The sequence below is a fragment of the Fistularia commersonii genome, chromosome 19, assembly GCF_037954325.1.
Source record: "Fistularia commersonii isolate RoL2024-O1a breed Wild chromosome 19, RoL_Fcom_v1.0, whole genome shotgun sequence".
NCBI classification, from domain to species: domain Eukaryota; kingdom Metazoa; phylum Chordata; class Actinopteri; order Syngnathiformes; family Fistulariidae; genus Fistularia; species Fistularia commersonii.
The window spans coordinates 1,339,080-1,365,408 of NC_141302.1; the positions used below are offsets into that span (position 1 = coordinate 1,339,080).

The window sequence follows — 26,329 nt, forward strand, 5'->3', positions numbered from 1 at the left end:
CCGCGATGCGAGAACCCGGTCCGGTGCCTCGTCTTCACGAGAACGTCCAAGAAAATCTCAACCCCTTCCAGAAGAAGACCAGAGGAAACGCCGGATGTCTGGATTACATTCTCCGGAGAAGATGTTTCTCCAGAGCTCGGGTCGCCTCTTTCTGGAGAGACAGACTTCAGCTGCGATTCCTGCTCTGGAATCCGCCTGGAAAAAAAGTGTCCCGCAGGAATCTGGAGAACCGGGAGCCCGAAAGAAGTAGACGTGGAGAAACTCCCCTCTGTCGGAGTAGAACCGGAGACCTTCAGCTCGGAGGAATGCTGGTCCACGACTCACGAGACGCTCTTTAACCCCGACTCCTCCTCCTCCTCCTCCTGGTGGAACATGTGGTGAAGCAGATTTTCCGCCTCCTCGGGGGATAAAAGCGCTCACAAATTTGCCTTCAGAAGGAGACGTGATTTTATTGGATCACGGAAAAGAGAATCAAGGCAGGGTTTATTTCACCGCGGCGGCTTGTTGTTATTGATAACCCGTAAAATCGGCCCGGCCGGCTCAGATGTTTTCATAAAAACCAGGATTTCATTCGACCCGCGGTTCGCCGGAGCGTCTCCTCGGGACGGAAAGTGTGTGAAGTCGGTCGAGTCCCTTCAAAGAGGAGGTTCTCGTAAAGCTGAGGTTTCCTGTCTGAACTTTGCGGCCGCCCTCTTTGTTGTTGTTTTGTCGGTTAATTAGTGCCGACAGTCATTTGTCTGTTTACGAGGAGAGAAATTAACTTTTTGGAGACTAATAACTTTAAACACGCGCACGGAACCTGCTAGCCTTCACGTGGAAACATGAGCGTTGCCTCAAAGGGGCAAGATCGTTGCCATGGAAACCTAAAGATGCATCTTCCTCCACGGTCGCCGCGGTCACAGCGTGGACGTGAAGCCGCCATCGCTCTGTTCTTTGACTCTGACATGGAGGTCGTCAGTGCTAACATGGCTAAGCTAGGGGTTCTAAAATTTGACGGAGGACAGACGGACCTGTCGGGTTTGAAAAGCACCGGTATATATTTGTTAAACAGCCTTCGGAGTTTCTCCGAAACACCAGCGACAAACATTATGACCGTGGTCTTTTTCAAAATTTCGACAAGAATGGCATGGATAGAAAAGAAATATGTGAAAAATCCAATCAGAACCCATCGGAGTCTGGAGTTAGTTTTGTTGTGGTTGTTCTCAGGATGGATCCCAGGGGCTTTTTTTGGTGTTTTTAGGTCAACTCAAACACCGTCGCCATCTTACGTGCCGGAGGTTTACAAACATAGCTAATTGCTAATTTCAAGTTCAGCGTAAAACTTTTGACGAATTGCGTAAAATTTGCGGTTGGTCAGTGACAAACATTTGCAGAGTGTAAATTAGCCGCTCCTTCCTGTGTTGACCGCTCACTAGCACAGTTAGCTTGCTTCCCGGCAAAGTGACGGCTGATATTTTGAATCACCAAACTGACTCTTATAAAAATATATTTTGTTGTCCGGTCCTTATTAAACACTCGGCACCTGCTGTCCACGTTCCACTTCCTTGATCCGCTCATTTTTAACACATTACACTGACAAATATGTATGAGGAACGTGGGTATTTCAGAGAAAAGATCAAATAAACCAGTTGTAATTGCATAAAATTTCGCCCAACAGCTCAGATCTCATCCCGGATGTCCTCCTTGGTGCTTCAGGCGTGCCGGTGTGTGTATGACCCCAAAACGCATTGCAAAATACAACAAAATAGAGATTTAATAATTCCACTGCATTACAGTGATCACGATGTAAACACCATAAGCTCCGCCCACTTCCTGTCCGTCAGTGCAGCTGCAGGCAGGTGAGCACGAGGGCTGGAGACATCCGGGTCACGAAATCCTGCTCGCCTTGAGTGAACCGCTTCATCTCTGGAACAACATATGAACGTCGCATTTATGTCCTGCTGTGCACGGATGCAGTGTGTGTGTGTGTGTGTGTGTGTGTGTGTGTGTGTGACCTTCTGGTTTGTGGTTGATGTTTTTCCTGCAGGTGAGCGACAGCGTCTGACACACGACGCCGCTGCTGCACAAGCACAACAGGAAGTGAAGGAGGTCGTCATCGGAATCCGCGTCGCAGACCTGCCAGAGGGAGAAGGTAAACATCTCCGCGGGAACCGATCATTTGCCGATCGATCGGCGACGATCAACACCTGGCTCCGCCCCCTGGGGTAGACGCTGACGTGACCTCTGACCCTGATCGCCCTCTGCAGGCCCTCCCACTGAGAGTCGTCCAATCCCAGCAGAAGACGAACCGGCGGCCCGGAGAGCCAGACGTGGGCCTCGCCGGTGCCGTCCTCCATGATAAATCTGATCAATGGATTGTAATCAATATCCCGATTACGTGTCGGCGTCAGATGATCGGGGAAGAAAAAGGAGTCTTACTTTGCTTTGGACTGAAACACAGCGGCGGGCGAGCGACAGTGGAGACTGCAGGCGGACTGGAGAGAGAGAGAGTGAGCCGCCAGCGGTTGCCATGGCAACAAACACCTGACAACAACTGTTCTTTTGACACTCAGGTGTGTGTGTGTGTGTGTTTGCTATTACTGCGCATACACCACTGTGTGTACACACCTTTTGGTTTCATTACTTGTGCGTGTCCCCACTTTCTACTGTTTTAATCAGTAGTGTGTGCACAGCTGTGTATTACTGTGTGTATGTGTGTGTGTGTGTGTGTGTGTGTGTGTGTGTGTGTGTGTGTCTGCACCTGGGTGTATTAATAACATGTCTTATATGTGCAGTAACAATTGTGCGCATCAGTTGGTTATGTACTTGTATTCATCACTGATGTGTGTGTTTTTTGGGATTTCTACTTATAGGTGTGTATCAAAAGTGTGTGTGTGTGTGTGTCTAGGTTAATAACATGTCTTATATGTGTGTACATTTGTGCGTATGTATCAGTTATTTGCATACTTTGATGCGTCACTGATGTGTTTTTCTGTGATTGTGCACGAATATGTGTGTATCAAAAGTGTGTGTGTGTCTGCACCTGGCTGTATTAATGTCTCCTGGCTGTATTAATGTATCAGAAGTGTGTGTGTGTGTGTCTGGGTTAATAACATGTCTTATATGTGCGTACATTTGTGCATAATAGTTGTTTACATACTGGGATACATTAATGATGTGTGTTTTTTTGTGATTGTGCACATATATGTGTATATCAAAAGTATGTGTGTGTGTGTGTGTGGGTGTGTGTGTGTGTGCGTGCATCTGGCTGTATTAATAACATGTCTTATGCATACAGTAACATTTGAGTGCATCAGTTGTTTACATACTTGGATGCATCACTGATGTGTGTTTTTTTGTTATTGTGCACATTTGTGTATATCGAAAGTGTGTGTGTGTGTGTGTGTGTGTGTGTGCACTCCAGCAGTGTGTGTACCTGTTTGTAGACGCTCCCGCAGAGCGAGCAGGACCACTGCAACTGCAAGAAGAGGACACGCACCAGGTGACCTTTGACCCTGCCCACCATGGAGGCGTGTTCCCTCCCGGAGGCCCACGGGCCGAGGCGCATGGGCGGGGCGGCGGGCGGCTCGGCAGAGCTGATCGGACACACGGCGGCGGTTATTGATCCCCGATCGTCAGAGGGAACCGGCATCGACGGTCCGGCGGATTACCTGCGGTCTCCCAGGGCGACCACGCTGATCCAGCTGACGGGTAAATAACTGCAGTAAACACTGCCCGACCTGCGGCACACACACACACACACACACACACTCAGATGAGCCAGAACACAACTTTCAACGCACACGTGTGTGTGTGTGTGTTACCTGGACACTTTCCTCTGGAAGGAGGACAGCAGCAATGTGTTGCCAGGCAACAGGCCAGGCGGGTAGGGGGTCCGGCTCAGGTTCAGGTACACGTAGATGCTTCTTCCACTCTGGTCACACACACCGAGGCGAACACCTGAACCGGGAGGGCGGCAACCGTTACCGCTCAGGGAGACGTTTCCACGCGGTGGAGAAAACACCGGGAGTCACTAAACCATTTTGAAATTTAAAACAAATAAACACAGCCTGTATCGTGTTTTTTTTTCTGCTGTTTTAATGCTACGCATAAACAAAATAAGATAAGAACAACTTTATTTATCCCGAAGGAAATTGTTGCGCCAGAGTTTCAAGCAAAAACATAACAATAATAGATAATAGTAGGAGGGAGGGAGAATAAGAAATACATAATAAGAAATGTGTTGCATTTTTTTTAAAAATCAATAAACAACTGCAAAGATAACATTATATTTCTGCGTGCAACAAATCATTTTGAAAAAAAAAAAGACAAGGTTGGTTGGAGGTTACTTTTAAACAAAATACTACATGTCGATTTGACTTCTTCTTGTATTTATGAAATAAAAAGCCGGACTTAAATAATCTGCCGGCAGCAAAACCAAAAGTGACGTCGTATCTCTGTGTGTTATCGTCCTTTTACTGACACGTGCACTCGCTTTTTAAGAGTTACGTTTAATTTGAATCAACATAATCTTCAAATTTAAATAGACATCTTGAAAATGAACAAACTAAAATAAAATACATTTTAATGAAATACTTGTTATTGTCAAAAGCCGCAGGGAGCCACATCAGAGGGAGCAAAGAGCTGCGGGTTGCCAAAAACTGGTCTAGGCAGACACACACACACACACACACACACACATACACACACACACACACACACACACACACACACACACACACACACACACACACACACACACAGAGTGTGTGTCTTTGTTGAATAGAAGTGTGTATCTTTGAGTATCAGGAGTGAGTGGTTGTTTGGTCCTTTGCATCACCCATGTATACACCTGTGTGTGTGTGTGTGTGTGTGTGTGTGTGTGTGTGTGCGTGCGTGCGTGCGCAGGCGTCCACAGAGACAAGCTGTTCACACACACCTGATGTGTGCATGCATACCTGTGTGTGTGTGTCTGAGGTCCTTTGTCCTGTCAACCAGACTGATCCTGTCACACACCAAACCCTGAAAACACACCAACTCCGCTGAGCTGCACACACACACACACACACACACACACACACACACACACACACACACACACACACACACACACACACACACACACACACACACACAGTTGAATATGATGAACATCCTTTAACACCATGTCTTCCGGTGAATCCCCCATTTCTTTTCTTTATCATTTAAATAACAAACAAAAAATGAGCGCACTTGCTAATCATTGTAATTAAAATACTCATTTCCAGGTGACTTATCTTTAATGTGTGTGTGTGTGTGTGTGTGTGTGAAATTAAAGCTTTGAAATAGAAATCAGTGAAACCAGGTTTTCTCCAGAGATGGACCTCACCTGCTTTCCAGAACCTGCGAGACGGAGAGGACGGGCAGCGGGACACTCTGGAGACACCATCCTCACTTTTAGGATATCATTTTACAACAAAGAACAGCTGCATAAAGCTTGTGCGTGTGTGTGTGTGTGTGTGTGTGTGTGTGTGTGTTACCTGTTGGACCTTCTGCAACAGAGGTGTGTGTGTCAGAGTGTGGAACCTCCAACCAGGCTGGACCTGGAGGGTGGAGTCAGCCAGGAGCTGGACCCCTTTCCACCCAGGAACCCTGCAGCCCACCAGAACACTGGGATCCTAGTAGTCACACACACACACACACACACACACACACACACACGATTAACCGAGTACTTTTTCTCTCTGCATGATATATTAGAATCAGGTGACCTACCTGTGTGTTGGCAACGACGAGTCTGTAGAACCTTCCGGGCTGCAGGAGCGGAAACCACCGAGCGCACACACCTGAGCACGTGAGGATAACCTGCGCGCACGTCGGCGGACACACATCACACACTCAAAGATGGCGGGCGGAGGTGGAACGTGAGGTGTTTCCTCACCGTTCCTCGCGGCTCCAGCGTCTCTGCGTCGGCGGGCGGCTCGTTCTTGGGGTCCCGGTCCCAGCGGACCGCCGGGCCCGTCGGGGCGACCCGGACCTGGAAGCAAGGCGTCAGCCCGGTCCGGTCCTCGCTGACCTCCACGCCGGAGTTCACCCAGGCCAAGCCCTCCTTCTGCACCACCCTGATCACCATGGCAACGCTCGCCCGGGGGTTGGTCGCGATGCCGGCATGGAGGGAAACTTTTTGCATCTTCTTCCCTGCGGACGGACCCTCCTCATCCTCCTTCTTCTTCTTCTTCTCCTCCTCCTCCTCCTGCCCCTCACCACCTCCAGCCCTCAGCGCTCCAAGGTGTATCTCCATGGCAACAGATGGACTCAAGATGTGGATGCAATCCAAAGAGAACTGAAGGTAAATTCTGTTAAAAGTTGTGAAAAGAAAAAACACACACTGGTTTGTTTCTAGCGGGTTGCACATGAGTGTGTGTGTGTGTGTGTGTGTGTGTGTGTGTGGGTACCTGGAGCGTTTGTGCGTGATGAACTTGTCCTGATCCAGGTGCTGGTCCGAGGGGAAATCTGATTGGATGTCTCTTTCTGTTACCATGGTGAACTTCTGGACGCACACCAGACAACCTGAAAACACACGCATGTTCACAAATCTGCAAAAGTAACACGAATGATGGGAGGTAAACATGTGTGTGTGTGTGTGTGTGTACCTATCCATGCAGTGTTAAAAGCTGCTCCCTGCCCTCCTCCCTGATCCTGGCCGGTTTCCGTGACGACGCAGGCGACCGCTCCGGAATTATCCCTCAGCTGCAGCGCGTGTCCCGACGTCTGCGACGGAAGCTCCAGCACGCCGACGACCAGCAGGGGGCGCCGTCTGCGGGCCCAAACACGCTCAGCGAACGCCGTCGATCACGTGACGGCGAGCCCGGGTTCGGAGGTCAGGTGTTACCTGAGGTCGGCGGCGGTGCGGGCGCAGGACCAGGCCAGGGCGGAGTTGATCTGGGCGCTGGTCAGGCCCGACCCCGAAGAGGGAAGCAGGGAGCGCAGAGACAGCGACGACCAGCAGACGTCCTCCAGCGAGGCCAGCAGCTCGGAGACGCTGACGTGCTGAGGGACGGCTCGGTCCGATGTGTACTGACCCACAAGGACCAGGGTCAAAGGTCAACATCCAGAGGTAGCACTTAGCAAACAGGAAGCTAACGCTCGGGCAGATCGGGTGAGATGAGAACAACTTTATTTATCCCGAAGGAAATTGTTGTGCCGGTTTCAAGTAAAAAACATAACGGTAATAGATAATAGTAGAAAGGAGGAAGAATAAGAAATACAATGAAATATGAATTGTCTTAACTGTAACTACATAGTAAATTCAATTAACTTAGTAGTTACTAAAGCAAGAAGAAGTAAGAGAAAAATAGAAGTAGAGAATTTAGGAAAAAGAGACACTAAGGTGAGAAGTAGAATTGTGTACATTATTGTGTATTTTTTAAAGGAGAAAGATTTTCATCATTGACCTGTTTTCCTTTACAAGGAAAAATTTGGACTTATTAGTCCAGGGGTCGGCAACCTGTGGCTTTTTCATCTTTACACTGCGGCTCCGAGTGGCTTGGGGAAAATAGATTATAAATATTTAACTGAAGTGTATTTTAATTATTTTTTTAACTTTTAGTTCCACGTTGGAAGTTGGATTAATTTTTATATAATTATAATTTTATATAATTTTTATATAATAATTTGGATTATTGTGATCTTGAAATATTAAATAAAATTATATTTATTATTTTTCGCCGCTCAAAATAACGTCACACTCGCGGAAGCCGGTAAAGTCCCGATTTGCAGATGCTAACATAAATATTTATGAAGATATTTTGCAAATATTTATTTTTTTTTGTTTACTGACACAGTGATTTTTTTCCTGATTTATTTTCAAAATTCAGGTCAAGGCTCCGCTACACGTTCTGAAAGCCCAAAGCTCAAAATGAGTTCATTACGTAAATAAAATTTAATTTTCTCTGTAATACTTTGTGAATTTCAGAAGCAACACACTTGTTTATACAAAGTGTAAAGGTAATAAAAAGCAATATATACAGCAGTACCTTTATTTTAGACGTCAAAAAGTAATTGCGGCTCCCGGTGTTTTCTTTTCCGAGGAAACCGGATCCAAATGGCTCTTTGGGTGTTAAAGGTCGCCGACCCCTGGTTCAGGCCGTACGTGGCTCTCGGACCAAAATGAGTTTGACGCCCCGAAAAGTCGTCCTGAAGGCAGAGACAGTTCACCTGCGTCAGAGGACAGAGGTGGGGTTCCTCCAACATCTCGCCGTAGATGTCTCTCCTTCCTAGTTTCCTGGATTTCAGCACCGTCTCCATCACTTTCCAGGCCAGCACACACACGCAGGTCGGCGTGGGGTCGCCGGGGGTCAGGCTGGGACGCAGAAGAATCGGTAACCTCATCGAGAAGACGCCGCGTCCGAACTTCTCAACCTCCTCGCCGCTCCTACCTTCGATACAACTGCGAGCTCAGCTTGCACACCCACAGGTAGTCCGACACGCCCACGTTCTTCTCCAGCAGTAACCGTGGTAACACCCCGTCTCCGGGACACCCGGCGTCCCGCCGTGACCCGGCGGCGCCGCTGAAGGCCGTGACCCTCAAGCTGGAGCGCAAGCAGGTGCAAAGCACGCCGGGAGGGAAGTCCGGACACGGCCGGTACAGGAAGTGGACGTGATCGAGCTGCGGATAAACCGCCATTAGCATGTTATTCACGTTATTATACATTAGCACGTATTCAACAGGATCTTAGAGAGTGAGAAGATGCCTGAAGAATGGAGACAAAGTGTGATGGTGCCTATTTTTGAGAATAAAGGGGATGTGCAGAATTGTGGCAACTATAGAGGGATAAAGTTGATGAGCCATACAATGAAGTTATGGGAAAGAGTAATGGAAACTAGACTGAGAGCAGAAGTCAGCATTTGTGAACAGCAGTATGGCCTCATGCCTAGGAAGAGTACTACAGATGCAGTATTTGCGTTGAGAATGCTAATAGAAAAGTACAGAGAAGGCCAGAAGCTGCATGGTGTTTTTGTAGACCTAGAAAAAAAAAGCATATGAAGGGTGCCAAGAGAGGAGCTCTGGTATTGTATGAGGAAGTCTGGAGTGGCAGAGAAGTATGTTAGACTGGTGCAGGACATGTATGCTCGCTGTGAGACACTGGTACGGTGTGCTGTAGGGGTAACAGAGAAGTTCAAGGTGGAGGTGGGACTCCATCAGGGAGCATAATGTTTAATAATTGTTCGTAATGGTGATGGACAGGCTGACAGATGAGGTTAGACAGGAATCTCCATGGACCATGATGTTTGCAGATGACGTGATTTGTAGTGAGAGCAGAGAACAGGTAGAGGAACATCTAGAGAGGTGGAGGTATGCTCTGGAAAGGAGAGGAATGAAAGTTAGTCGCAGCAAGACAGAATATATGTGTGTGAATGAGAGGAACTCGGGTGGAACGGTGAGGCTACAGGGAGTGGAGATCAAGAAGCTGGAGGATTTCAGGTACTTGGGGTCAACAGTCCAGAGCAACGGAGAGTGTGGAAAAGAGGTGAAGAGACGGGTCCAAGCAGGTTGGAATGGGTGGAGAAAAGTGTCAGGGGTACGAAGGGATAGAAGACTATCGGCCAGAACAAAAGGAAAGGTGTACAAGACAGTGGTGAGACCAGCGATGATGTTTGGACTAGAAACTGTTCCAATGACCAAAAGACAGCAGGCCGAACTAGAAAGTTGACTCGCTGTGGCGACCCCTGAAGGGAAAAGCCGAAAGAAGAAGAAGAAGAAGAAGAAGAAGAAGAAGCTCGTCTGAAACCGGGCGGTACTGAAGGGACGGACGCTCGCGGTTTTTCTCACCTCCACGGCGTCTCCGGGTCTTAGTGGCCTCTTCAGCGTCGGCTGGTGGGCCAGGCAAAGACCGACCTCCTTGTCGATCAGGTAGAGCCCGGCCCCCTCGCTCACGACGGCGGTCACCGTGCCCTAGTTGAGAGAGGCGGGGCTTAATGTTCGCCTCTCAGACACTCGTCACACTGATGTTTTTTTACCCGGTAACTGATGACTCTGGATCGTTTCCCCCTCGTGGTCGGATGTGGGCGGAGCTCGTCGGGTCCGGCGTCATCAAGCGCGTCGCGGTCGTCTTCATCACCGCCACGTGACGTGGCGGCGGCGGGCGGAGGCGCGTCTGACGGCGTGTCATCGGCGCTAAGGTGTGTGTGAGTGTGCCAGTCATGTATTTGTGAACGTTCTGTCACACACAGTACGTTGTTTCCTTTCCAACCACGCAAGACGCACACGCGCAGCGCCGTCACGCACACCGTCTGGCCCACGTGCACGCGCCCCGCCCACCACAGCCGGCTGGGTTCCTGAAAAGCAAAGCTTTTTGGTTTAACTTTTTCGCCGAGACGAAATCTTCTTTTTATAGAAATGATCTGAAATGACACGTGTTGCTTTTCCTCTTGTTTCTGATTCAAATAATGTCATTTTGATATGAAAGTGAGACACCAAGTTTTCAAAAAGTCATTTTTTTGCATTCATTCACTGCTGACATGGTTTTCAAGAATTTGTGTGTGTGTGTGTGTGTGCGTGTGTGTGTGTGACCAGTGCTACCTTGACCAGCACTGGGAGAGTGTGTGTTGAATCTTTCAGGGAGAAGCAGAAGAAGGTTGTTCCTGCAACAACCAGCAGAGGGCACACTGAGGACACCTGACCACAGACGGAGATGCGTTGACCTTTGACTCTAAAAAAGAAAAAAAGAAATTCATAAAAACGTCGACCTCTGACTCGCAGGAAAAGCTCTTCCTTACCTTTTACGAACAAAAATGGCCCCCTCTGAGACGCTGAAGGCTCTTCCCGGCGTCTCCACACCTGATGGACCCGCAACCGAGCCGTGCTCAGGGCCGGGATGGAGCTGAACAGGAGCGTCCATCAGCTCCAGGTAGCCCCTGATCTCCTTCTGTCCCGGGGAACTGCAGGGGATGTAGTTCCAGTGGGGCAGGAAGACAGGACTATCATCCAACAAACGGCTGGGAGATAAGATCTGGAAAAAGATTTTTTTTAGATAGATTTCGCGACACACACAAGGAGCATATTAGATGACTTGTTTCCGAGCTTAATTCAAGCTTAATTCTTAATTCTAGCTTAATGCTAATAGAAAAGTACAGAGAAGGCCAGAGGGAGCTGCATGGTGTTTTTGTAGACCTTGAAAAAAAAGCATATGAAGGGTGCCAAGAGAGGAGCTCTGGTATTGTATGAGAAGTCTGGAGTGGCAGAGAAGTATGTTAGACTGGTGCAGGACATGTATGCTCGCTGTGAGACAGTGGTGCGGTGTGCTGTAGGGGTAACAGAGAAGGTAAAGGTGGGACTCCATCAGGGATCAGCTCTGAGCCCCTTCTTGTTCGATGGACAGGCTGACAGATGAGGTTAGACAGGAATCTCCATGGACCATGATGTTTGCGGATGACATTGTGATCTGTAGTGAGAGCAGAAAACAGGTAGAGGAAAATCTAGAGAGGTGGAGGTATGCTCTGGAAAGGAGAGGGATGAAAGTTAGTCGCAGCAAGACAGAATATATGTGTGTGAATGAGAGGAACTCGGGTGGAACGGTGAGGCTACAGGGAGTGGAGATCAAGAAGCTGGAGGATTTCAGGTACTTGGGGTCAACAGTCCAGAGCGTAGGAGAGTGTGGAAAAGAGGTGAAGAGACGGTCCAAGCAGGTTGGAATGGGTGGAGAAAAGTCTCAGCGGTACTATGGGATAGAAGACTTTCAGCCAGAATAAAAGGAAAGGTGTACAAGACAGTGGTGAGACCAGCAGATGATGTTTGGACTAGAAACTGTTCCAATGACCAAAAGACAGCAGGCAGAACGAGAGGTTGCAGAGATGAAGATGTTGAGGTTCTCTTTGGGAGTGACCAGGATGGAGAGGATCAGGAATGAGTCTATCAGAGGAACATCACATGTTCGATGGTTTGGAGAGAAGATCAGAGAAGCCAGACTGAGATGGTTGGGTCATGGACAGAGGAGGGATAGAGAATATATTGGTAGACGGATGCTGGAATTGGAGGTCTAGAGGAAGACCAAGGAGAAGATTTATGGACGTAGTGAGAGAAGATATGAAGGTAGTTAGTGTGAGAGAGGAGGATACAGAGAATAGGGTTAGATGGAGAAAGCTGATTCGCTGTGGAGACCCTGAAGGGAAAAGCCGAAAGAAGAAGAAGAAGAAGAAGAAGAAGAAGAAGAAGAAGAAGAAGTAGAAGTAGACTCACTTCACATCTGACGCTCCCGCTTGCATCCGTCAGCCTCCATTCTCCGTCGCTCTGCTTCAGACAACCGATGAGCAATAAGTTGACCCGTGGCAGAACGCAACACCCCGGCAGTTGGAGCTCCACCTCCCTGGCCAGGGCTCGCTGCTGACTGGTGCTCCAGGACAAGTTACTGACGCAGGCCAGGTTCTGATGGGCGAGCAATTCCGAGATAGATAGCAGCCTGGGAAAGAAGTCAAAAGTCAGCCGATGCGCCGGGCTTCCATGTTTGCGGCTCTGAATGCGGCGTACCTGTAGCTGACAGGGAGCGGGCAGGTGGCGGCCATCTTTTCTCGGATTATCTTCACTGCAGAAGTGCTCAGGTGATAAACACGCTGACGGGACGGCCCACCTGCAAACACAACTGTCAGGCGCACATCCGATAAGCGAACCCATAGGTTGGGCGACCGATCGGACGTCTGACCTGTTGCGGGGGAGGCAGGGGCGGGGAGCACCGGACACACCTGGTCTCGGATGAATCTGAAGATCTGTGTCAGCCACATGGACTCCTGCAGGACGTTCACACATGAGGTCACAGACTGATCTAACGATGCACTGCATCCTGCTCAGCAGATTTGAGCTGGAAACATTACCAACACTGAAACAACCTACAGATTATAGCTGTCAACTTCTATCAGCGAGGCAAAAAACAAACAATTGATTGCCATATTTCTAACCGTCTCTACGTTAAGATACGATAATACTTTATTGCAGTGGTCGGAAACCTATGGCTCGCAGGCTCTTCCGGTGATGGCATTATGGCTCCCAGACGATTTGGAGTGAAAAAGAAAAAATCAGTTCGGAACTGATTTTCAAATACTTGTGATATTTCTACATAATATTGTGTCATTTTAAAGTAAACAGAAATTAGTTATGAAGATACATTTCACGGGAACCATTGGCTTCAGACCACGTCCCGGTAATTGGAAAGGTGAAGAAATTAATCGTATCATATAGCCAACTAGTTTATCCGCGTCAACCCTCATAATGGAAAAAACGGCGAAAAGAAAAAAAAGACTGATTACCGTGCAATCCGGGCTGCGTGGACGGAGGAATTTGCATTTGGATCTGCGCTATGTCTAATATGCTATGATAAAATTGCATTGATGAAACGGTCAAATATAAAGCAGCAGTTCGAACAAATCCATGCAGCACCAGAGGCCGCATTAAAAGTGAGACATATTTAATTTATTATACGTTAAAAATACTATATGGCGCTCGATGAAATATATTTAGAAATATTTGGCTTCTATGGCTCTCCCGGTCAAAAAGGTTCCCGACCCCTGCCATAGGGGAAATTCTTTTGTCACAGCAGCGCAACAATAACAATGTCAATAAATAGAAATAAAAATAGAAATAGAAGAGACACTTAAAAGAATGAAGACAATAACAAGGACAGGAACAGTTAACAGAATGACAATCACAGGGATAAAAGTAGATAACAGAATGACAACAACGTGGATTAAAATATATCACCAAAATGACAACAACACGGACAGAAATAAATAACAGGGTGACAAATTCAAAAACAACTACACGGATAAAAACAGATAACCAAAATAACAACATGGACAGAAATAAATAACAGAACGACAACAAAAACATGGATAAAAATAGATTACCAAAATGACAATAGCACGGATAGAAATAGATAACAGGATGACTACAAAAACTACATGGATAAAAATGAATAACAGAATCACAACAGCAGGGATAAGAATAGACAACAGAGCTAAAATGCAAGTGTTTTTTTTTCCTTTCCACAGTACTCATGCAAGAATAAGACTTCCTGTAATTGTTGACGGACAGTCAATAAACAAATGGTAGTATTTGTAGTATGAATAGCATTCCTGTCTTGCAGTGGATAACTTACGGCTTCGCTGAAGGGTTTAAACTGGTCCCGGAATCCCTCCAGGTCCTCCATGTCGGCCGGTTCCTTCTCCTGCAGCCGTCTTGTTCTCCGACACGGAGCCGAGGTGTGTTTACATTTATTTCCGACTCAAAATAAAATCGTCATCTCCCGCAAACAACTTCGAATTCCACTTCCTGGTTTTCTACGGCGTCCGGGGCGGGTCAAAAAACCTTTCTGCAGTGCGATTGCGAAGAGAATTGTTTTGAAATACTTTCTGAAACAGCATTTCTAAATAGTAACACCCGATTTAACTGTAAGTTTATAATCTGCGCTTTAATAAAAACAGTTGAAATTTATTCGGGAATGTTTGAGGCACTTTTCCACCTCTACTAGCACTAGCTGTAAACAGAAAAGAAAAAAAGATTTCATTTATTCTTTAATCTGTCAATAATGCACATTCCATATGCACTTAGGCGTTATCCTCCTAAATCGGCGTTATATTATTTAAGATTAGATTCAATTTTATTATCATAACACATGTAACGAAGTAACAAAATGCAGTTAGCATCATATCAGGAGTGCAAAAAGCAGATTTTTGTTGCTAATTCTTGAGGATGTGGGGGTTTATTTGTGCTAATATGGAAAGGAAATCATAGATCAAAATTGATATTGAAATGATAAACTTTATTACTAATTTAAATGAAAGAAGCGAAGCTACTAGCTCGATATATAATACCGATACGAATTAAATTAAAAATGGGAAAAAAAATTGTTCATTTCGTTATCACCGCCTCCTCTTCAGTGATTGGCTTGTCCTTTTGACCAACACCAATCTCGACCAATAGGATGAACATATCCACAAACCCCGCCCCCTCACACACACACACCCCGTTGTAACCGTAGAATTCCCGCCCTAGTGGAGTTGCTGGGCAGGCGGAGCCGCGTAGTAATGAACCTTGACGTACAGCTCTTTGGACCAATCACAAATGAGTATTCCCGTAAACCCCGCCTCTATTGGTCCACCTTGTCCCCACCCTGTGAATGGCGACGACCAACGGGGGCGTTGCTGGGGGGCGGGGCCGGGCTCGAGCTCGACCCAGTTTGAAAGTGAACCAACGGTCCAGTAGCTGCTTCATCCTCCAAACAACAACAACAAGCCGAGAGTCCCAAAACCAGAACCAAACCGGTCCAAAGTCTGCTTCAGCCTGTAGCCGGCCCCGCGACGAGTGAGTACCCCGGCCACCCTCAACCTGCCGGACTCGGCCCCAAGACGTTTTAAATCAAGCTTGGAACTGGGGGGTGGTTTGATTTGCCGGGTGTCTTTCTCCCCCCCCTCCCCCTCCGACGGTCATGTGTTAAAAATCTGTGAAATCGGCAGGGAAGAGGATGAAAAAAAAAGCATAAAATGGCCGCTTTTACGGTCACTATGTGACGGTGAATAGATGTTTTTCTTTTTTGTTATCTGTCTTGTCTGTCCGCGTACTCTCGGGACTGTCCGAGACGTGTTGTTGTAAACACGAAACGCCCATTTTGGAGTATGAATGCCAGGAAATAGCCGTGTCCCGTCCATACAACGCTGACCTCTCCGGAGCATAACCGGAGCCCGGCGTTGAAAATGCGTAGCTGTAGTACCGACATCGTCTTTCCATTGCAGACACGCTTGTTAGATGGAAGGATGTAATAAAAAAAAAAACACAAGAGTACAACGCCTTCTCCCGTTGTCGTTTCTACCATCCCCGTTATTTAAATGTCTTTTTTTCCCCCCCTCCACATCTGCTAGCTGCTAACCCCGCTGCTAGCGGAGGGGGATGGGAGGCTAGCTCTGCAGAGGGCGGGAAGCAAATGGTGGCCCATTGTTCTGTCGGGGCTAGCCTATTAGCAAGGCTAGGCTAACCGCCGCCGTCAATAGATTTCCATGGCAGACGCGGCTAGCTCCGGTTTTCGTTCATCTCTACGGCTCATAGACTTCCAGTCACCGGCGCGGTTAGAGAGCCGGGTTCCGGCGGGATGTCCCGGCTCAGCGCCGCACTCACGGAGGGTCCAGCCCCAGTCGGTGGGCCTCCAGGTCCCCGACTGAGAAAATGGATCCCCATCTGTTCTCTTTGTTATTCGCAATCCCCCCACAGTTAAACGGCCGAGGAGGCGTCCGTCATTTGGCGTTTTGCAGCGGACGATCCACGCAGGGACCCCCGCCGGGCCAGGGAGGGAAAGTTGGAGGCGCAGAAAAATACTATTTTTTAAAAGATTTCATGCAAGTCAAAGGTTTTTTTTTTTTTTTAAATATTGAACAAAAACCAGACGTATAGGTTAAAGGGTCATTCCACCCAGATTGGACTTGCGGTCGCTTCTTGCATTAAAAACTGCACGTTTAACCGAACACATGTTTAATGAGACGTTTATTCCAAGTTTTCATTTTCATTTTTTTGCATTTTAACAAATTTCATCCACCTCTCCGGCCCTGTCGTGGGTGGTGTCAGGTTGGTAGGTGCAAGTGGGATGGGCAGCAGCTGGCCATCGCCGTCACTATTGATTGATTGATTGACAGCTGTCGGCTCGCAGCCTCTCATTTATTGAAATCCGCCCTGGGGAACGCATCCACGGCTCTTGTCAGCTTCTTGCTGCTTTTCTTTGTTGCATCAAAGGCTCCGACACGGTTAGATTTTTTCCAAAAATGACGTAATACCGAAAAAAAAAGAGGCGCATACTTCTATGAGAATAAAAGTAACTCTTGGTTCGAGCGGTTCCAAAAATAAGAAGAGCAGATGGCTTCTTATGACTTCTGGACGGACACTTCAAATCGACATGTCAGCGGCAGGCAAGCGTGTGTGATTTTAAGTGTCTGCGACGGCAACCCTACTTGTTGATGTTGGAATCGGTGAACAAAGGTCTGCTTATCCTGGAGTGTTAATGTGTTATTAAAGGAACGTCAGCCACTTTCTTTTTTTTTTTTTTTTTTTTAATCTTCACTTCCAAGTTTTAAAAAGATCATTTGTGACTCAGAGAGTCAGCGCTGGGCTGCCCGTCCTTCTCTGAGGCCACCGCCCCTTTGTGTTTGCAACCCCACAGGCCGCCAAGATGATGCGCAAAGACGTCAATAAGCCGAAGGGAAAAACGTCGGCCTATGCCTTCTTTGTCCAGACGTGTCGGGAGGAACACCGAAAGAAGAACCCCGAGCAGTCGGTCAACTTCGCCGAGTTCTCCAAGAAGTGCTCGGAAAGGTGGAAGGTGAGTGGCGTCGGTTTTACTCTCACGGCGTTTCACTTGGAACGCGCAGAAGTGAATTTTTCCCCTCAGATCACCCACGAAAAGTCAGACGCCGCCCGCCGTCCTTACCGGGGAATAAAAGCTCACCCGAGGCGACGAGCCGATCGGGTCGCAATTACAAATGAATTTTGAGCTTTCGCATTTCTTCTCCGACCTTTTTTAAAAACGGTTTCGCTTTGAGACACTGAACACAACGAAACGGCTTCCGCCGCACACACCCGACCGAATCCGTCGCAAATACCAGAGTGATTTTGCAGTCGCGTGTGTCAGAAGGTCAGCGGGACTCTATGTAAGTCGGTATGTGAAGACGTAAGTCAAGTCAGTGACTTTATTTTCAGAGCTCTGCCCTTCCCCCTCCCAAATACTGTATATTTTGAAGAAGAACTGCAAGGCTGGAAGTTTTTGTGTTCTGTCAAAAAGAAAGAAAAAGTCCCCAGATGGCAAGACGTTGCGGCACCTTGCATCAGTCGGATCCAGACGGCGTTCTGCCGCCCCCCGACTTTACTCATCTGCTGCGTGCGGCAGCAGGAGCCGGCGGGTTCACCGGGACCTCGGCCGGAGATCCACCGGGGCCCCTTTTGTATTGTGACGTCACAGGAATAAAGTGACATCACTTTTACGCTGTCAACCGCAGCCTTAACCCTTTAATGACCTCAGCACAAAAGACCTTGAAGCTCGGAACTTTTCACGGCTCCCTTTTTACTTCCTTCATGAGATGAGATGAGAACAACTTTATTTATCCCGAAGGAAATTGTTGTGCCAGGGTTTCAAGTAAAAACATAACAGTAATAAAATAATAGTAGGAAGGAGGAAGAATGAGAAATACAATGAAATATAAATTCATGCGTGAGCGAGCACCACGTGACGCGGCGGCGTTACGGGTGTACGCAATTCTAAAGTTTTGAATGTCGTCAAATCAAATCGGGGCTCGTAAATCTCTCCGCCCCGTGTCTTCTGGCGTCCCACCGTGGACGACCCGCCGAAGAGCCGATCTCCGCCTTCAGTATGTCACCCCGTCCCCCAAATATAGGACCTTCCGTTTCAGCCCGAGCAAAAATCCGTCCTCTTTGCTGCCGGAGTGAAGTAAAAGGGTCGCGCAGCACAAAACTTGGAGATGGTCGCTTCTGTGGTGGGGCCGAGCTGAGGAAGCGTACGGAGGACGTCCTTCAGCCCGTGTCGCCGCAGATGTTTTTTCCCCAGGTGTTTGCGTTGAAGGGACCCGTGGCCCCGACCATGTTTGGACCGGGCGACAAACATCGGTGACCGGGTGGTAGAACAGGTGGACCGCGGCAGATGTTTGCAGATGTTTATCCCCGTTCAAACAACATGTCAATTTGCTCAGAGGAGAAGGTTTTCCCTTTGTTTTCTGTATTAAAATACTGCTCAGACATTGGCGACCTTTGACCTCTTCTAACTCGTGCAGGTGAATGGAGGAATTCATGTTTTTCAGACGGAGAACTGTTATCTTGAAATTTTTCTCATTCAAAACTAAATGAAGTCTGTGTGTGTGTGTGTGTGTGGCCACGCCCACTGGCGCCAACTCAAATGAAAAACCTTCACCCCGTCCTGATCCCGGGGTTCTCCGGTGTGTGTGTGTGTGTGTGTGTGCGCAGGCTCTGTCTCCGAGTGACAAGAAGTGCTTCGAGGACATGGCGAAGGCCGACAAGGTGCGCTACAACAGGGAGATGAGGGACTACGTCCCGCCCAAAGGCTTCGGGAAGAGGGGCCGCAAGAGGAAAGACCCCAACGCCCCCAAAAGACCCCCGTAAGTGAAACTGGTCGAGGAGAGTGTTGACGGCGCTGCCACTAGGTGGAAGCAGAAGGCCGGGGTGTTTTTTCACCTCTGAATGGAACGCCGTCCTGGAGGACGGTGGTGAGTTTAGACGGCGCCGAGAACCCACTGCCTTTGGATCGAAGTGTTGGAGCTGATCTGGATCAAGGAGCTCCTCCATCACGCCAACCCTTAACTTATGAAAGCCGTGAATTCATTCTTTGCAGTTGGTTTTTACATATCCGATGCCGTGGAAATTTGATGTTAAAAACATGAAAAAGATATTTGATGTCAATTTTCTGGCCCGGGAGCCGGCGGGGTCAAGGAGTCCGTGCACGGCGGGAACACGCTTTGACGTATCACAGAAAAAGAGCTGCAGCGTTCGGAAAGAAGAATCTTGACTTTTTGTAAAACTGATTTATCATCATTAATTTTTTTTGAAGGTTTTTAAAGCAAATGCCGCAGGGAGCCAGAATTTCCTCACTCGTCCTTGAAAGCAGCAAAACAAGAGCGTCTGTCGGAAACACAATGAAATGGGTTCTGATGACTGGCGGAAGTCGTGTATTTCCGCATCTTAGCGCCGTGTGGAAGCTGTCCCACCTTTTTTGGAGACACACCGACCTCTGACCTTTGCTGTGAAACAATCTGTCGCTGACACCGCAGTAGTAACGTGTGTGTGTGTGTGTGTCTGGTCTGTGCGCGCAGGTCTGCTTTCTTCGTGTTCTGCAGCGAGTACCGTCCCAGCGTGAAGCAGCAGTTCCCGGGCCTGTCTATAGGCGACTGTGCCAAGAAGCTGGGCGAGATGTGGAGCAAGCTGTCCCAGTCCGAGAAGCAGCCGTACGAGGAAAAGGCCCAGAAGCTACGCGAGAAATACGACCGGGTGAGCTCCCCGCACTTGGTTCCCGTGGCAACGCATGAGATGCGCCGTCCGGCGGGGGGACGCCGGACAAGTCGGTCAGACAGCGATGTCATTGAGGAAGTTAAATCCGTTCCGGCGCGGAAATCAGTCCAGAGATCTGAGGAGGATCAGTATGAAGCCCCGCTGGGGTTGCTAACCGTCTGCTCCCCGTCCGCAGGATATGGTGGCGTATCGCGGCGGCGGCACATACGCCCGGAACCCCGGCTCTTCAGCTCAGGGAGGCGAGGAGGAGGAGGAAGGAGAGGACGAGGAGGAGGAGGAAGAGGAGGAGGAAGACGAGTAGAGACGAGCTGCAGCTGGACGAGAGAGCCTGAGTGTGTGTGAGCGAGAGAGTCTGGTAGGTTTGTCAGTGTGTGTTTCAGAGGAGGTCAGAGGTCAGAGAGCTCGTCTCTGAGCTGCTGATTGGCTGATCGGGGAGGGGGGGGCGGCTTTCGTGAAGCTGCCGTTACCACGGTAACGGACCAGTGTTTTTAACCGATGGCAACAAACCGAAGGTTGAGGTCAAAACGTGTCGTGAGGGTTTTTTTTTTTTTTTTTTTCGCTTTCTTTCTTTTTTTGGTGTCGGTTCAAAAGAGGGCGTCATGGCAACCGTGACCTCCGCAGCTGCTGTCTGATCCATATCCACTCCAAGGGGCGCCGCCGTCTCACCTGGATAGATTGGAAATATCGCCGAGGCGTTCTATCGATATCCTAACGTTTTGTAATATTTATCATTTCAACGTGCTGCCTTTCTACCGTCAGACACGCGCGGCATTTTAGTTGAAAATTAAAATGTCACAATCCGATCTTGGACTTGAAACCAACAAAAAAAAATCAAGCGTGTTCAGATGTCTTGTAAGTGCCGCAGCCGGGACGTCGGAGGGAGGGGACGAGTCGACGGCCAATCCAGGCCGCTAATTGTTTGCGCCGAGGCAGAAGTTCAATGAGGAAATTGAAATAACATTAGCATTATTTTAAGGACAGAAACGTCGGGTGGCCATTTTGTCTTCCAGGACCGAACCGTCGGAGGTTGCCAAAAAAAAAAAAAAAAAAAAAAAAAACATCTTAAGATATTTTTTGCTTTTTCTTGCACTTGACATTTTTCGTATTTTTCCGGGTGACGGGCAGCGTCGCCACCGGCTGGGACTTGTAGCCCCGAGTCGCTTCTCCCATCGATTCGTCGCCCCTTCCTGGCGCCAACGCCAGTGATGTCATAGTTTTACTTTCAACAATTTTTTTTTTTAATCTTTTTTTTTTTTTTTTTTTAGTGCTTTTTGTACAATCTTTTTATATCTTTTTAATGTTTTGGGTTTTGTCTGTAATGAGGGTGAATGATGCCGTTTCCTGCGCGAGTGGACTCCTTCTCTCATCCACGGTGGAAATCCGCTGCAGTGTTGTCGTGCCGGCTGGTGCTAAGGGAGGTTACAGCCGCGGGCCGTGCGTTGACCATCTTACGATGTCATCAGGTAAGAAGCCAATCAGCAGCTCCGATGCTGAGACGTCAGCGTGGACTCACCTGGTGATGTCGCCCGAACCAAACCGTGGCGGATTTGGTTTTGCGATGGCCTTCTGAAACACACACCGCGGGCGACTGTGAGCGTGTGTGTGTGTCTGAGAAAACGTGTGCGACGACTTGTGTGCATGTGTTGCCTTTCAGTAATGTGTGAGTATGTATGTGTGTTTGTGTGTGTGTGTGTGTGTCTGCGCGCGTGCGCGCTAGTACGCATGTGTATGTGTGTGTGTGTGTGTCGGAGGTCAAAGTGTCCGACACCAGAGAATAGTAGAGTAACCCCCACCCCCTGTCCCCCACTGTTACCATGGTTACCCTTGCACCAGCCCCAGCCCCGGTCAGCGTGACCCATGTATTACCATGGAAGTCCCCTCTTCACTGTCATCTTGTTGTTGTTTATTTTCTTACTGGAGGTTTACGAGTCGTTCAGTTCTTCACGTCACGTAGAAACTTTTATAATAAAACAATCTGAAAAACACAGCTCATCTGTTGTCCTCCTTCAAAGGCCAGACCAGAATCGAATCAACACTCACACACTTATCAGTCATTTTTATGATGTCTAATTTCTAGTATGTCGACCTTGAAAATGCAACTTTATGGTTTTCAGAAACATTTATTTTCTCCTCTCTGAGAATCCGAGCAAGTTAGTGACACTTCTCCAATGACCTAAGAAGAGCTTTTGGTGCTGTAGCTGTTGCGGCGTCCCCCCTCAGATGGTGCCACCCTGCTTTCATAGAAGCCCACCTGAGGAACGGACGGCTTCCTGGTCCGTCGCTTCTCGGCCCGCCTTCGGACGGGGGTCTGCACGCTACCTGGCCGCCTTAAACCCTGAAAACATGTTTCATTCATTGTGGATTTTTCCATTTCCATAAGTACATTTGTCTTCCAAAGTTTCAGGATCCTTTCTTTTCTCCTCTCTTTGTCTTTGCAGTCTTTGAGGGGAGGAAAAATATGAAATAAAATGTAGGCCAAAGTCTTCAATGTTTAATAAAAAAAAATAAAATAAAAAAAAGCAATGGCAGCACAAGTTGCACTGAATCTGATTAGCTCAATAAAGTTAATATGTTTTAAGGAATGTTTACAAAGTCCATCTGGGCATCGGGGTCCAGGATGTCGCAGGACGAGACAAGACTCGTGCGTTTTAAGTCCAAAACAAGCGTCAGAATGGCCAGAACCACCGGCAAAAATCAAAATGAAAGAAAACGCAAGCAAATATCCAGTTTATATCTTCTCTGCTGACGTTCCCTTTTCCTCTAGCACGCCGCTGGAAGCCTCTCTCTCTGTCCATCCTTCCATCATTTGGCCGGATTTGCTACAAAAAGCCAGTATTTCCTTAAAACGAATGAGAGGGTTAGTGAGAAACTGCTCGACACAAACTGCTCACAAAATGGTGACGCATTGGGTTCCCGCTCTGTCAAATGTCTTCCACGCTAAAACTACTGTTTACAGGACGTGACATGACGACTCCTTTTGTGCAGCTCATACTTTTATTTCCCTGCCCCGATGACACAGATTGGAAAATAGACGTGTGTGTGTGTGTGTACACACATACCTGACTGTTTGCATATCTTGATGGTATACATCGCCAGTATGATGAAGACTACTATGGCGATGACAGTGAGACCGATGAAGATGTCACGCTGCTGATTAAAACCTTTATATAAAAAAAAACAAAACACAAAGAGTGTGACACCTTTGTGATCTGCGACACACACACACACACACTTGGCGTGTCACTAACCTAATGCTTCCAAGTTAGGGACCTCCAAGTTGACCTGATTCTGGTACTGGACTTTGCCACCCCACGTGAGTGTGCAGGTGTAGGTGCCCTGGTCCATCAGGGTGATGTTTACGATGGTCATGCTTAAGTCTCGGGTCTCCATGGCGTCCTGCTTCAGGGAGGTGCGGGACCGGTACAGCTTGCACTGGTCACCGGCCTGCATTTGGTTGTTTACGATCTTGTAGGCGATGAGGCGGGGCTCGTCACGGATCCACACGGCCTCCCAGGTGCTGGGAATCTCCACGTTCACCAGACAGGGCAGCACCGCCGATGTCTGGTCACTTTTCAAACTCACCATCTGCATGTTTGCACAGGCCTGCCGGAGGACTACACACACACACACACACACGTGTGAGACATCAATCTAAGGTCATCCACTAGAACACTTTCCCAAGAAATCTCAAGAGTTAGGTGTAAAATATAAAAGGAGTATGCAGAAAACAGATTATTTGTCTGAAATATACATTATTTCTTGAAATTACAGGTAGAAACTCCAAAACCCTTGTTAGTTACTGTTTTAGCAAATACAAAATAGCTCGAAATTACCCATATTTTGTTAAAAAATGTTAATGTTGCAGAAATTAAGTCTTACAAAATGCTTAATCAAAAACTGGGACATCCATCACCAAACTACCACCTCAGAGGAAACCTTGCAGTACGTTTCACTAAATATGATCTGTTACAGCTCGATATTAAAAGATCGTCAGAATTGGTTCAGATTTTTGGCGTCGCGCTTCGGTGACAGCAGAGGTCGTCCAGGGGTCGATGTACCCCTAAACATAAACATGACTTTCGCAGACTGTAAATGTTTAAACTGGAATCCAGCCAGGGGATGCAATATTAATATTTCTCCGCCTCAAGCAGTCCAGGGGATTTTACAGCCTTTTTTGCTTTTTTATTCGGCCTGCCAAACTATTTTAATAAGTATTTTCAATCAATGATGAATTCAGAAAGTCCTCATTTTTTCCTTTTGTTAAATTTTGAATGGACAATTACATACAAAATAATGTCGGTACATCTATATAATTATTTTAAAGTTGAAATATAATGCCAAAAAAATTTTTTTTTTTACTTCGTTAAATTTACATGATAGCTAGTTGGCTATCATAAAAATTAAAGAAGAAATGTGGCCGGCCAAATAATTGCCATCCCCTGTGCTAGAGGATTTCCACACTCCAAACAGACAAAGCCACTTTATCCGTTAATGCCCACACAGATCAGCATTTCTACGTCGAAATTTCTCATCCCACAAAAATCCTCAGTTCCTTCCAAACCTTGCAAGTCTGTCCTGTAACAACACAAACAGATCTCCTTTGTGCACCGTCACGGTGGCTGGCGGAGCCGTGGGGAACCCGGTTTGTCCGCTACCCCCCTTTTGTGCATAATGTCGATAGATGCGGATGTTTGCCATGTTGTTTTGCATGCAGCGACCGGGGGACGGGGCGGTTTCGGACCCTGGTTCGATTCCCGCAAAGGGCCTCCGTTATCTCCAAAAACATGCAGGAGATGGATTTGAATAAATTAGGATGGAGGGGGGGAAGCCCAGATGTGTGATTGAGAGACTGACTGGTTGTCTTTCCTGATGGGCAACCCTGCTGACTCCCTGGAAAAGTCATCCCAGGTCATGTTTTGGGGTCACATCTGACCTGACAGGAAAAATAAGAGCAGTAGCTGCTATGCAGCAGGGAGCTACATCTATATAGACGCCCAGTATCATGGAAGGCGGCATCCTTCACTGCTGGCCGGGCGTCCCACTTTCAGGAAACGCTGCATGGATTTGTTGAAAGTCCGAAACGGCCACCCGATTCGGAAATTCTCTGCAGCAATTTCTGCTTTTGTTATTGTGAGAATCAGGGAGTGCTATGCTAACAACTAGCAGCTAGTAGGTAAACAGCTGAGCGGGTATTAGTGGTCAAACAAGCCGCGAAGAAGAGGATCCGTCACTCGGTAGCTTTTTTTGCGGGTGGGGCAGAAAATAAAAATGCAAATTAGGTGACGTATAACTCATTTTAGTTATGAGTCAAAGAAAAAAAAAGGCATTTATGCTAATGCACTTGAATTGGCATTCAGACGCTTGTATGCTTCGGTACATTCGGGACACGCACTGCAAATGTCGCTTCTGTCGGTTCGGATGAAGCTCGGACATTTTTTATCGAATTGACACGACGTTTCAGTGGCGACTCCCGGACGAAAAGCCAACGCCTGCCTCCGCGATCGCGGGATAGCGCTCCCTCACCTGCCGGCCGATCGACGACCCGAACCCGGGCTAGCCGTCCGTGACGCACCGTTATGCGGAACTGAGCGGGTGTTGTTTATCGTTAATGTCGCGTCTCGTATCCCCTCCCCGGCGCTTCTCAGCAAAACTCGGCCGTCGTGTGTGTCGAGTGGTGTTTTATTTTGTTTTGTTTTTACCCGTCAACGAGAGGACCATGAGCGCGAACATCTTCCCCGGACTCCAGCTCTTCCCGCTGACGGTTTCGGTTTTAAAATATCAGTGACGTCACTTCCGGTGAAAAGTGCGCTATACAAAAATACAAAATAGATATTGCCAATATATATTTTTTTCTATAAAGATAGCGCTTTGTTATTCATTCTGAATTTTATATTGAAGCATTTTAAGAACGTTTTAGTTGTTGTTTTTCTGTTCACCTGTATTTTCTACAACCATTCCTTGCACAAGGCATTGATTTTATTTTGTTATATCTTGACTAAAACTGTTTGATACTGCGATCACTTTTCTTAGTGCTACTTCTTCTTCTTCTTTCGGCTTTTCCCGTCAGGTGTCGCCTACTGTCGCTTTAAAATTAAATCCAAGAAAATTGCACTTTAACCATGACTACCTCAGCATAACTTATCGTTGTTTTCCGTGATTGATTATTTATAATCTTTTTGTACTCTTGCACCATGGGTCTTAAATTTCAATGCTCTTCATATATAGGTGAACATATGGCAGTAGTTACAATAAAGTTGACTTTGATATTTATTTCTGTGTTTATTAGTCCTTGTTTATTTGAATCTATAT

At 47.5% G+C, this 26,329-nt stretch overlaps 3 protein-coding genes across 4 annotated transcripts; 1 reads left to right on the forward strand and 2 right to left on the reverse strand.

The window, feature by feature from the left end:
* Positions 1-1,733: 1,733 nt before the first annotated feature.
* Positions 1,734-14,264, reverse strand: ctc1 (CTS telomere maintenance complex component 1). Its single transcript, XM_086166388.1, has 25 exons — positions 14,106-14,264; positions 12,657-12,741; positions 12,485-12,584; positions 12,197-12,416; positions 10,738-10,970; positions 10,541-10,670; positions 9,979-10,296; positions 9,791-9,913; positions 8,397-8,626; positions 8,176-8,320; positions 6,851-7,035; positions 6,612-6,775; positions 6,414-6,528; positions 5,900-6,314; positions 5,734-5,823; positions 5,499-5,636; positions 5,348-5,394; positions 4,938-5,026; positions 3,804-3,939; positions 3,651-3,719; positions 3,416-3,575; positions 2,419-2,474; positions 2,187-2,343; positions 1,995-2,115; positions 1,734-1,905 (listed from the first exon to the last, which is right to left on the reverse strand). The coding sequence occupies exons 1-25, from the start codon at positions 14,154-14,156 to the stop codon at positions 1,820-1,822; spliced, it is 3,663 nt and encodes a 1,220-aa protein (XP_086022514.1). The 5' UTR covers positions 14,157-14,264; the 3' UTR covers positions 1,734-1,819.
* Positions 14,265-15,154: 890 nt separating this feature from the next.
* On the forward strand, positions 15,155-22,007 carry hmgb2b (high mobility group box 2b). The gene is made up of 5 exons (XM_086166396.1): positions 15,155-15,310; positions 17,151-17,309; positions 18,962-19,113; positions 19,825-19,999; positions 20,196-22,007. Exons 2-5 carry the CDS (start codon positions 17,160-17,162, stop codon positions 20,319-20,321), a joined length of 603 nt encoding a protein of 200 aa, XP_086022522.1. The 5' UTR covers positions 15,155-15,310; positions 17,151-17,159; the 3' UTR covers positions 20,322-22,007.
* LOC147223318 (uncharacterized) lies at positions 20,456-25,821 on the reverse strand. Of its 2 annotated transcripts, none has more exons than XM_086166402.1 (4): positions 25,720-25,821; positions 23,269-23,634; positions 23,080-23,181; positions 20,456-22,355 (listed from the first exon to the last, which is right to left on the reverse strand). In XM_086166402.1, the coding sequence occupies exons 1-4, from the start codon at positions 25,748-25,750 to the stop codon at positions 22,336-22,338; spliced, it is 519 nt and encodes a 172-aa protein (XP_086022528.1). In that variant the 5' UTR covers positions 25,751-25,821; the 3' UTR covers positions 20,456-22,335. The 2 variants fall into 2 exon arrangements, with proteins under 2 accessions (XP_086022528.1, XP_086022527.1); XM_086166401.1 differs by having other exon boundaries at positions 20,456-22,859.
* Between the last annotated feature and the right edge of the window lie 508 nt (positions 25,822-26,329).